We start from the raw sequence: 13,147 nt of genomic DNA, 5'->3' as shown, positions 1-13,147 counted from the left end.
CTTGCCAGTAGGGGAGAGTGGGCATCTCTGCTGCTGCAAGTGGAGGTGTCACTGCTGTTCCAGATGGGGATGTTCTCCAGCAGCATGGGTTTCTTTGCAGTGGGAGAGAATCGGCATCTCCCTCAATGCAGGTGGGAGAATCACTGCTGTTCTGGGGAGGGGGGGTGTTCGCTGGTAGCATAGATTTCTTCAGAGCAGGAAAAAATTGACATCTTTCCCACTGCAGGGGGGTGTCACTGTTCTGGGGGGGAAGGGGGGTGTTCGCCTCCATTATAGGGGAGGGGTATTGTGATGCAGCAGGAGAGAATGGGCATCTATCCCGCTGCATCACAACACAGCAGTTTCTGACACTGACCGGTACCCCCGGAGCAGTTACTTATTTTTGTCGCCAAAAGTGAACAACGCTTTTAGAAAATGGCTTGGCATTTTTTAAGAATACACCAGAGGGCTCATTTCAATGTTGAAGAGCCCATTTGCATGTGACATTTTAACCAAAGAGAGTTATAAGGTACATACACAAATCAAAAAGAACAAAAGTTTGAAGGAATCAGTAATGGGAGCAAAAGTTACTATTCTACAACTCAAAAATATGAGAAATATTAAAGAAAAAACTTATTCAGCTGAGAATGTTTTGTATTTCATCTACACAGAAATAATGCAGAAAAACACAGGCAGCTTCAAAGGCCTAAAGACTGATTTATGTTCCTTCCCAGGCATTAATAATGGAAGAGAGAGGTTCTGTAAGGAAAGAACAATTTCTTTGTGATTCTTGTTCTTAGAGAATCATGACTAAAGAGAAAGCTACCCAAGACTTGTTAAACTGAATTGGATCAATTTTCACACTCCACTGTTGGTGTTCAATTTAAATGCTAGCTATGGTGTTAGAAGTTATACTTGTCCATTATCTGCAGTGGCGTACCTAGCTTATGTGACACCCGGGGCCCATCATTTTTTGACACCCCCCTTCCCCCATCTATATGAAAAATATGATTTTTAGTAACAATCTACATATCGCACAACAAGAGTGTACCTAGGAAAAGGCAGCATCTTAAACACTACAGTGAGCACTAGAACACCAACACATACATTGTAAAACTAAACAAACCAGATCCTGCACAGTCAATTGATCCTGTACAGTCGATGCTATCAGAAAGCCATGTCCCTTTCATACACACAGACAAATACACCCTCGCCCAATATGGAATAATCACAAACTAAAAATAGAAATATGTAGACAAAAGTTAAACTGAACTGCCAAGAAATCAGACTCTGCATACAATGCAACACTACAACATCACAAAAACAGTAATACATGTCCTCTAATACTGTGCAAAATATAAAGACAGTAGATGTAAATTTGAAAAAACTGATACATAACAATCACCACTTTACAAATTAACAAATAAAAATAAAACAAATAATGAGAAATAAGAAAATACCATTTTATTGGACTAATCCCCATAAGCTCGGTCCTCATCCCCACAAACCATCTGATTCCATCCACACAAGCCTTGAATTGTTTTATATTGAACTTATTATATTAAAGTATAAAAAGAAACAATATTCTGTACAATTGTCAATTTATAAATCAGCGTCTTTTCCCCACTCTCTCTTCCCCATTTCCCTTCAGCGTCCTCAGCCCACTCTCTCTCCACTTTCCTTCAGCGCACGCACATAAAAACAAGCAAGTAATTTTATATGATTTTCATTCTATTCATTCATAGAAATTAAAGTCTACATAATGCCAGTCACATAACAAAACATGATTTTACAAAAATAATTCCCTGCACAGTCAAGCCTGCAAGAAATACTAGATGTCTTTCAGCAGCTCCCCTCCCTCCCCCTTACTTTCATGGCCAAGTCAAAATGATCTACCAACAATAAAATTTTAAAAACACAAAGCACACTGTACACAGAGAAAATGTTAATTATCATTTATATTCCGCAGGTTTTCAAAGAGGTCAAGGCAGATGACTTTATGCAATGTCACCTCAGTAACAACTATACAAAAATAGACAAATATACCCCCTCCCTTTTTACTAAACTGCGATAGCGTTTTTAGCGCAGGGAGCTGCGCTGAATGCCCCCACGCTGTTCTCGACACTCATAAGCTCCCTGCACTAAAAACTGCTATTGCGGTTTAGTAAAAGGGGCCTATAGTGCAAAATATAGACAGCATATATAAATTCTCAAAACGGACACATTTTGATCACTAAATTGAAACTAAAATCATTTTTCCTATCTTTGTTTGGTAATTTCATCAGTCTCTGGTTGCACTTTATTTTTCTGACTGTGTATCCAATATTTCTTCCTTTCTTTCAGCCTCCTGTATGCTTCCTCTCCTCCAGACCTCATTTCCTCCCCCAACTTTTTCTTTGTTTCATCCTGTACCCATCTTTCTTTCTCTCTCCATGCCCTCTTTCTTTCTGTATGTCTGTCTTTCTCTCTCTCTCCGTGCCCCATTTCTTTCTTTCACCCTACCCCCTTCTTTCTCTCTTAATGCCCCCTTTCTTTCTCTATGTCTGTCTTTCTCTCTCTCTCCCCTTGCCCCATTTTTTTCTTTCTTTCACCCTGCCCCCTTTCTTTCTTTCTGGCTCCCTGTCCCCCCTTTCTTTCTTTCTGGCTCCCTGTCCCCCCCGTTTCTTTCTTTCTGGCTCCCTATCTACCCCCCCTTTTCTTTCTTTCTCCCTGCTCTCCCCCATGCCACCGCCATTGAGAAACATACTGCTGCCACAACCACTGGGGAAAGGCTGCCACTGGCCATCGGAAACAGGCCGGTGCCGAGTTCCCCCTGCTTCTTTTCTCGCGGGCTGACCAACTCTCGCTTCCCGACATCAATTCTAACGTCGGAGAGGATGTTCCGGGCCAGCCAGGCAGCGATTGGATGGCCCAGAACCTCCTCTCCGACGTCAGAATTGACGTCGGACGGCTAGAGTTGGTTGGCTCGCGGGGAAGAGAAGCAGAGAGGGAGAACTCAGCGCCGGCCTCTTTCTGATGACGGCAATGGCAGCCTTTCCCTGGCGGCAGCCTATTCTCCGGTGAGTGGCCAGCTGTGCACCCCCTTGGGCCGTGCACCCGGGGCGTACCGCCCCTCCTTGGTACGCCACTAATTATCTTGATATTGGGCCTGAATATGAACATAAGAATAGCTAGCCATACTGGGTCAGACCAATTGTCCATCTAGTCCAGTATTTTGTTTCCACAATGGCCAGTCCAGGTCACAAGTACCTGGCAGAAACACAAATAGTAGCAATATTCTATGCTACTGATCCCATGAAGAAGTAACTTCCCCCACTGAGTATAAGGAACAGAATCATGATTATCCAGATAACTTAAAGCAAAAGGAAAACCCAAAGGTTCCAGAGTAAAATGGTAAAACCAAAAGCAAAAAAATCCTGTGGAAATGGATGTTGTTCATTTATTGACTGAATAAATGCCTGAAAGGTCCACAGCTTTTATTGTATATGCAAATTCCTTTGTTGAGAACTGTTGATTTCATCGTTTATTGACTGAATAAATACCTTCCACAGTACTTTTTTGCTTTTGGTTTTATCCAGATAATTGAGGCATCCTTATACCAGTGCTGAATATTGCTGGTCCCTGGCTAATTCCCATTTCACCCTAATGCTATCTTAATAAATCCAGGACAATCTGAATGGATGACTGAATTCAGACTAAAACTAAATTCAGAGAAAACAAAATTTTTCATAGCATCGCCATACCCACTTGACACTAAAGCACCAATGTGCATCAATAACCTTAGTTATCCCATTCAACCCACTATGAAGATATTGGGAGTAACACTGGACCAGAACCTGACCATAAAAGACCAGGTAGACTCCTCGATCAGAAAAATCTTTCTCATCCTCTGGAAGCTTCGGTCCATCAGAGCTTACTTCGATGTCTCATCATTTCGAATTCTGGTACAATCCCTTATACTGAGTCAACTCAATTATTGTAACATCACCTACTTGGCATATATGCGGCGATTGCAACTAGTTCAAAATGCAGCGGTTAGACTACTTTGTGGACTGAAGAAGTTTGATCACGTGACACCTTCCTATCGACTTTTACACTGGCTGACGTTGGAGGCACGTGTGAAATTCAAGTTTGGTTGTTTTTGCTTCAAGGTATTTTATGGCTTAGCCCCTAAATACATAACAGACCTTTTCTCTTTCACAATCAACAGACACAAGCGAAGCTCACACCCGAACTTTGTTTCTCCACCAGTTAGAGGTTGTAAATTTAAAAGTCATCACCAACATCTTTTCGCACATCAAGCAGCATTATGGGGTAAAGACCTTGAACAATTGCTCATGCCTACTACCTATGGGGAATTCAGAAAACGCCTAAAAACACATCTGTTCCTGAAATATTTAGGAAACCAACCTATACAATCTTAGTCCTCAACAAATGATCGCTAAAACTATCAATCACTAAGTCTGTACTTTGTTTATTCCATTCAATCTGTAACATTTTTAATCATTGTAAACCGCATAGAACTTCACGGTCCTGCGGTATATAAACTGTTATTATTATTATTTTCAGTGGCATTATTTGACTAATGCTGCTGAAAATATGGACACAAACCTGGTCAGTGTTACGTACTATATCTGGATAGCAGGACATGCTACTTAGATAAATGATGCTGAAAATTTACACCATCTCATTCATTCATAGAAATGTACAGCTGGTTTAATTAAAGGAGTCTACTGACTCACAAAAATGAATAATGTTCCCTGTGAGGCCCTTCAAGAGAGAAAGTAAGAGATTTTGATAAACTAAAAAAACAGGATTACCTCAACAACTACCCCTCTTAGATCAATCCTGTGAAAACACATAAATATATATGTTAGCTCTGCCATGCCCCCCCATGATCCACCCATGTAGACACCCCCTTGCATTTACACATTATGCCATTTAAGCCCAACATTATGGAACAGCACGTAGGTGTTATGCTGTACAATATTTTGTACACTTATGCCCTATTTTAATCGCCCTTTCTACTTTTAAATATTTAATTGAGATAGATACATACATCTATTGCATACACGGTGCCGCTGATAAGTTCTCGGCCCAACCAAGAAGAGAATGAGGTGGAGCCGTGAAACTTACAAGTTATTCTACACTTTTCTTGACACATTTTGTTTCATTTCATATCACTGAAATTAAGTGTCAAGAAAAGTGTGGAATAACTTGTAAGTTTCATGGCTCCACCTCATTCTCTTCCTGGTTGGGCCGAGAACTTTTCAGAGGCCCCTTGTAAGCATCAGAACAGGGGGAGCCACGGGTACCATGGCATCTCCAAAATGTCCTTCTCTCCAACTCCCCCTTCTCAATGAGATGTTTTCTTTCTTAGCTTCCTCCCTTAGAATGGCGATGCTCCAACTGGATTAACATCCTGCAGCATCAGTTGGGGTTGGTGAACATATGCAGATGCGTAGTGCTCCACACCCAAAGCTTTTCTGGCTCCTTCCAGCTTTGAACTTCCCAATGCTTTTGTTTTATGCCCATTGGAGGTTGCTGCTTGGGGGAGGGAAGTAACATAATTAACCATTTCAGGGGAGCTAGAAAGAGGAAGATATTGGAGATAGGGGGAAGGGGGAGTTGGGAAGGAGAGAAATGCTGGAAACATACTGTACATATTATATAGTCCAATAACCCTGCAATTATGTTGAATATAAAAAGGAATCTTTTTCATAAAACTTCTTGATCTTCTTAACCATAAATGGTAATATTTTATGTACTTTTTTATATATATATACTTTTTTAGAAAGGTGGAAAGACCTCAAGTGTTCATGGCCATTTGCCTTTGGAACAAGTCCTGTCAGAGGGGCCATCTGTGAACTATCATTAGTCTCATTTACCTTTCTTTTTATATTATCTCTTATCACTATTGAAGTCTTTTTAATTAATATCTTTGTTTTAAAAACTTTTAAATTTCAAATTTCAAAACTTACCACCTGTTTTACGAAGCTGCCGCGCGACAATGACCCAGAAGCCCTTTAAATCTCTATGGGCTTCGGGGCCGTTACCACAGCACAGCCGCTAACGTGGCTTTGTAAAACAGGCCCTTAGTGAAATAGCCAGAACTGAATCATAATAGGGATTGCTTTAATATTCAGGCTTAATAACTTCTTGAAGCCTAAAGTACTTAGCTTTTTTGTAGTAGCAGTACTGGCAGCACTTAGCTATGCAGAATGGCTTTGGGGATAACTCAGCTGATATTAACAGCTCTCAGCTGGGTTCCTTGCTGTATTATGCTTCGCTCAATGGAGCGTCTCCATTTCACTCAAATAAGAGCTTTCTCAGGAGATATTCAGCTCTACAAGCTAGTGGTTCATTCTCATTTAGCCATCACTATTAGAAAAAGGAAACCATCCATTACAAAGGGCAAACCTGGTTTAAGCTAAAAGGATCCACTCTCATTTTGTACATTGTAATGAAATAAATTGAATGAAATCAAATTAAAACCTACTAATAGCCAGCTCCCTTATATGTTAATGCCTACTTGAGCAAACATACCACTGCAATTGACATGCTTAAGGTTAAAATGCCTAAAGTTAACCAAATTTTAACCATATTAATTAGTTACTCACTTTAGCCTCATGCTCCGCCTAAATCGCCCTACGGGGAGATGAACTCCCTCGATGCGCTGCTGTGAAAAATGGCGAACATCCGCTGATTTTTTAGGTAAAAAAACTCAGTTTAAGACAATCAGTTTACATTAGAATCATGAGTTCACAATGAATTTATCAGAAATGAATTGATTAAAAATAGTAAATTACCAAAGATGATAATAATATAGTTGAAAGGTTACAATTTGACATAATTACAGAACAAGTTTACTATACAAGGTTGTATCCTAGCTTGATACTAGAGTTTCCAGGTTATCCTTTGGCAGTGCATGTTTTTTCATTATAAGTTTTTAACCTAATGTGACACATATTGAGATCTAGTACCAATATGCATTTCTCTGCAATCTATTTGTCATGGGGAGGTAAAGGCTGTTACTCCTTTGTGCATACAGGATCCTGCTAAAATGTGATAGTGTAACCTGGTGTAACTATCATTGTCTTTATGCTAGGTTTTAGTAGTCAGGAATATGTCCCAGTTTTTATCTGTGAGGTCTTTTAGTGTGATGTCTTTGTTATTTACTGGTCTGCATTTATAAGGGTGATAAATATGGTTTTTTTGTTGTTGTTGTGGGGGTGTATGAGGAATAGGAGAGTCCCTTCTTTTCCTGAGGGTCAGGTATAGAAACATAGAAGATGACGGCAGAAAAGGGCCACGGCCCAACAAGTCTGCCCACTCTAATGACCCACCCTCTAAATTCTTCCCTGAAGTGATCCCACATGCTTATCCCATTTTCTCTTAAAGTTCAGCATGCTGCTGGCCTGAATTACCTGCAGTGGAAGACTATTCCAATGATCAACCACCCTCTTGGTGAAGAAGTACTTCCTGGTATCACTATGAAATCTCCCACCCCTGAGTTTCAACAGATGTCCTCTTGTCGCCGTAGGTTCTTTAAGAAAAAAGATATCCTCTTCTACCTTAATACGGCCCGTGACATATTTGAACGTCTCAATCACGTCTCCCCTCTCTCTATGCTCCTCGAGTGAGTATAGCTGCAACTTACCCAGCCTTTCCTTATACGGGAGATCCTTGAGTCCTGAGACCATCCTGGTGGCCATTCGCTGAACCGACTCCATTCTCTGCATTCGCTCCATTCTTTTTGATAATGCGGTCTCCAGAATTGTAGACAATATTCCAGATGAGATCTCACCATGGATCTGTGCTGATATTTTGAGTGTTTGTTTGACCATTAGGACCTTATTGTTTTACTTTGACTGCAGCTACTCTTTGTCACATCCCAGAAGCTACTGTGTTAATTGACCAACCATTTTGCCTAGTGATTAAGCAGACCCTGCAATTCTGAATAGTTGAAGGAAACATTTTATAATTTTACTTTGCTTTTTAGGGTGAAAAAGGTATCCAGGGAGAAAAGGGGAATTTAGGTCCTTCTGGAGAGAAGGTATGTGAATATTTTCTTCACGTTTTTTGACTGTGACACTTTAAAAATTTAATATTGACATTGCTATATGCTATCCCCCAAGATTCCATGGGCCAGATGCACTAAAGTCAGCAATCGTCGCTAAACCTGTTTTCACAGCTTTAGCTACGATCACTTTTACTGACCCAGTGCACAAAACTTTCCACCGTGTGTTTTTCCCCTCAATCGCCCATTTTCTGATCTGGCCATGCAAATTAGGTAAAACTCCATGCAAAATAGCCAAGCAATTGATGCATTAACATCGCTTGGCTATTCAAAAAAATTAAAAAATGTTAAAAATGGGGGTTTTAGCAATCAGAAAAACCAACATGTTTAGCTAGACCTAGACAGCTAGACAGGTCTAGCTAGACCTGTCAGTAACTGTATTACCGATAGGTCTGCCAGGGGTATTGTTATTTTATTATTTTTTTTTTTAATGGCACATATATTTTACATGTGTTACACATGCAAAATATCTGTCACATAAAAACAAAAGAAAAAAATTCCCCCACCACTGAAGACAGCCCTCCCTGACGAATGCGGCACTGGAAATCTCCCCCTCCTCCCAGAGAGAAAATTGTCAGGAGGGATGCCCACTCCCTCCTGCCAATGGAGGGCCCCCCAAACTATCCTCTACCCTCCCATCTTCCTCCCCCCCAAAAAAGGCAGAAGGGATGCCCACTCCTTCCTGCCACTGGATGTTCCTCCAACCCTCACCCCATGCTCCCCCCCCGGTATTTTGTTAAACATTGGGAGCTGGAGGGAAGCATGGTCCTACTCCCGCCTATTGAAAATGGCAAGCCTTCCCCTCTCTGGTGTACCATGTGATGCATGGGGAGGAGCCTAAGGCCCTGATTGGCTCAGATGCATAAGTCCCCTCCCCTGATTTGCTCAGATGTCAGACCTTAAGCCCCGCCCTGTGCATCAGATGGGATACAGAGGGAGGAGCCTGGGATACAGAGGGAGGAAATACCTAAGACCCCCTCCTAATCTGAGCTAATTAGGTCCTTAGGCTCCTCCCTGTGCATCATATGTTGCATTGGAGAAGGGAAGGCCTGTCATTTTCAACATGTGGGACTCGGAGCTTAAGGGACTGTGCTTCCCTCCAGTTCCCAACATTTAACAAAGGTACAGGGGAAGGGGGGTTGGGGAGTGGGATCAGGGTTTGGGGGAGCATTTGGTGGTAGGAGGGAGTGGGCAGCTCTCCTGAATTTTTTCAGGAGGAAGGGGGGGTAGGGGATGGTTGGGGGGGATTGGTGGAAAAGGGGGTCCAGGACTGGGTGGGGGCATTGGGTATTCGGCCAGGCAGGAGGGAGTAGGCATCCCTCCTGCCATTTTCACTACTGTGGTGGAGTGCGGTGCCATTTCATGGGAGGGTTGTTGTGGAGGGCCATCAGTGTGCCGGTTTTTTCTTTTTTTTTAACAGGGAATATTGTGCATGTGTAACACACACACATCTGTGCCATTAAAAAAAAGAATGCTTCTCCTGTCACTACTGTTAGGGCTCTGCACATGTGTCAAACACTCACTGAGCAATTAATCTGTTGGGTTTGCATGCAAATTATATGCACCTCTGCACAAATCATTTGCATGCAAACTTGGTAGTGCATCGATCGCTCATCCAGAATCGGCCAACAGCAATCCAGTTGGTACTTTTAGTGCATCCAGGCCTATATGTGGTACTTAGATTTGCATGCAAATGATTTGGATAATGATCTCTGAACCATCAGTAACTGGATGCTTACAGCCAATTATTGATGTTAATTGGTACCTGTTAAAATTTGCACTTGCACCTGGCTTCACACTATTCTATAAGGCAGAGCACCATAGAGAATATCTCAGAGGACATGGCCATTGGAGGTGCATGGCATTCCAAAAAGTTACATGTATAATTATGGCATACTGAGTCAGTGTACCCAACTTGGTTGCTAGTATTTACACCAGCTGTACAAAGGTAGAGTACAGGGTACAGGAATGGGCAGCAATCAGTATTGTATAAACTGTGTGCACCCTTTCGAAAATAGCCCTTAGTGTCAATTTTTTTTCAGTGTCCATTTATTGAGTGTCATTTATAGCAGTGTTTCTCAACTTCATCAAGCCAAGTAACCCCTATGCCTAACAAATACCAACCGAGTTCCCCCACCTAAGCTCTACCCCAGACCCGTCCAATCTCCGCCCCAGACCCACCCATGCCTCCACCGATTCCTCTCTGCCTCCCCGCCCACTACACCCCCCCATCCCCGAAGCCAACCCTGCCATTTGACACATTCCACATACACACACACACACCCGCCGCCGTCACAACTCCAGGCAGACACAGGCTAGTTGCCCTCCTCCCAATGTCAATTCTGACATCAGAGAGATGGTTCTGGGCCAGCTTTGGTAGATAGAGTTAGAGTAATCTATTTTTTAAAATAACCAGTATTAAGTGTAGTACACAAAGAATGAAGAGTGGATTTATTTGAGAGCATAAAAACTTTTCTTTGTGAAATTAGAAATTTAAGACCTCATCAAAAATGACACTCTGAATCTTAATATATCTTTTTCTGTGATATTGTGGTAAGAGAATACCAAAAGAAGATAATATATTCAGATTCAGCAGAATTGAGTTTTAACCAATTATTTTAGAAGGTCATTGTGATCATGAGGGTGAATTTAGAAGAAACATCAGTCATACAGCCAGAAGAATGGGCTAGAAGGGGGGTAAAATAACTGAATATCAACCATATAAAAATGGTAAAGTCCAGTAACTGGATGATAAGTGCAATGGGAGCCCGGTAGATGTTAAAATGTATAGGTCCAAGGATGGATCATTGAGTGACACCAGAGGTTATAAAGATTTGGGTGCAAGATAGGAACAGAACCAAGAGAATATCAGTCGATGATGCTGCAAAAAGAATATCATGATTGACCATATTGAAAGCTGCAGTGAGATCAAGGAAAACCAGAGGAACATTACCACTATCAAGGTATAATTGTTCAAAATCCTAAAGACCAATGAAGGTATAGAAACATAGAAACATGATGGCAGATAAAGACCAAATGGCTCTTCTAGTCTGCCCATTGACAGTAACCATTATCTCTTCCTCTTCCTAAGCGATCCCACGTGTCTATCCCATGCTCTCTTGAATTCAGACATAGTCTCTGTCTCCACCACCGCTTCCGGAAGACTGTGCCACACATCTACTACTACATTCCAGAGCATCCTTTCAAATGAAAGAGACTCAGTAGAATATGAAAAAGTTTCTCTTGGGTGCAGTGTATTGGTTTTATCCAAGTAGTCAGACAAATGTGAAGAACAATCCTTTCAATTAATTTTGCTAGGAAAGGATTGTTAGAAAAGGGGCAGTAATTAGAAGGTGAAAGGACTTCTGTCTTAGAATTTTAAGGCAAGAAAAAAACAAGGTCTACTCCAGGTGAATGGGAGAGTATTAAAGGAAAGACTACTTTAAATATAGAATGAATAAAAGTCAGGAGAGGGTCAATGAGTCACATAGGAAAGAAAACACAAACAAGGTCCACCGAAGTTCCACAACAACTATCGCAGAGCAAAACACAAAAGAATGTGGAACAGATGATCTTGATATACAATTAATTTGAAAAATGGTGCAGAAAACATTTGCAATAAAATGTACAATAATACAAAGGACCTAATGTGAATGTGGCATAGACCCGACAAGGGCCGTGTTTTGGTCGTGACAATGACCTTCTTCCGGGGTCCAGTCTTGCTAAAAGCCACAAGCGTACACTTGCAAAACAATGCAGTAAAGACTGTACAGCAGGGGTGCCCACACTTTTTGGACTTGCGAGATACTTTTAAAATGACCAAGTTAAAATAATCTACCAACAATAAAAAATTAAAAAAAAACACAAAGCACACTGTACGCAGAGAAAGTGTTAATTATCATTTATATTCCGTGGTTTTTTAAAGAGGTCAAGGCAGATGACTCTATGCACTGTCACCTCAGTAACAACCATACAAAAAGACAAATATACCCCCCTCCCTTTTTACTAAACTGCGATAGCAGTTTTTAGCGCTAAATGTCCTGCACTGCTCTCAATGCTCATAGGCTCCCTGTGCTAAAAACTGCTATTGCGGTTTAGTAAAAGGGGGCCATAGTGCAAAATATAGACAGCAGATATAAATTCTCAAAACAGACACATTTTGATCACTAAATTGAAAATAAAATTATTTTTCCTACCTTTGTTGTTTGGTGATTTCATGAGTCTCTGGTTGCACTTTCTTCAAGTTTCAAGTTTATTTCTGTTTTTGATTAATCGCCTATATTAATTTCTAAGCGATGTACAAGGTACAATAAAATACTATAAAGAAACTTTAGTAAAATAACAATGTTTTCCAATTCTGACTGACATGAGTAATAGGAAGGAGGGTAAAGTTACATTTTTGGGTATGGTGAGAAAAGGGAAGAACAAAAGGAGGGGTATAAAATTTACCAAAGCACATTTCGTAATCATCTGTTATTTAGAGATTAAAAGCATCCTTAAATAAATAGGTTTTTAAAAAAATTTTAAACTTTGCCATATCTTGTTCTGTTCTAATGTACTGGGGGAGAGTATTCCACCATTGTGGCCCAGCGACAGTAAACATGTCAGCCCTACGTGTCCCTATGGTCCTTAATGAAGGAACTGTTAATAAACTTTGCTCAGAGGAACGCAGAGATCGTTGAGTTTTATAAGGAATCAAAGATTTTGATATAAATTGCGGTTCGCTAGAGGAAAGGGTCTTGAAAATTAAAAACATAAGTTTATATAGGATCCTATGGCTAATCGGTAGCCAGTGAGCGTCTATCAATAATGGGGAAACGTGATCGAATTTTTTTGCATTATAAATCAGTTTGATGGATGTATTCTGGATAATTTGAAGTCTCCTTTTTTCTTTTTGGGTAATGTTTAAAAGTAAAGCATTGCAGTAATCAATTTTAGCTATAATAAAGGAGTGAATCAATATTTTTAAAGATGATGGGTAAAGAAATTTGGCAATTGATCTTATCTGCCGTAGTTTGAAAAAGCAGTTTTTAACAATAGAGGAAATATGTTCGTGATAAGTTAGCTTATCATCTATTACAACTCCAA

The 13,147-nt window shown here is 40.7% G+C and overlaps 1 protein-coding gene across 5 annotated transcripts in view; it reads left to right on the top strand.

The window, feature by feature from the left end:
* Positions 1-13,147, top strand: part of COL19A1 (collagen type XIX alpha 1 chain) — an 885,342-nt gene that overhangs the window by 276,970 nt on the left and 595,225 nt on the right. For all 5 annotated transcript variants that reach the window (XM_033936698.1, XM_033936699.1, XM_033936697.1 and 2 more), the window contains exon 10: positions 7,982-8,035. In XM_033936698.1, the coding sequence (XP_033792589.1) occupies positions 7,982-8,035 (54 nt within the window). The remainder of the gene's footprint in view (positions 1-7,981; positions 8,036-13,147) is intronic.

The sequence above is a fragment of the Geotrypetes seraphini genome, chromosome 3 (genome assembly GCF_902459505.1).
Source record: "Geotrypetes seraphini chromosome 3, aGeoSer1.1, whole genome shotgun sequence".
NCBI classification, from domain to species: domain Eukaryota; kingdom Metazoa; phylum Chordata; class Amphibia; order Gymnophiona; family Dermophiidae; genus Geotrypetes; species Geotrypetes seraphini.
This window is presented reverse-complemented; position numbering and strand designations above follow the sequence as displayed.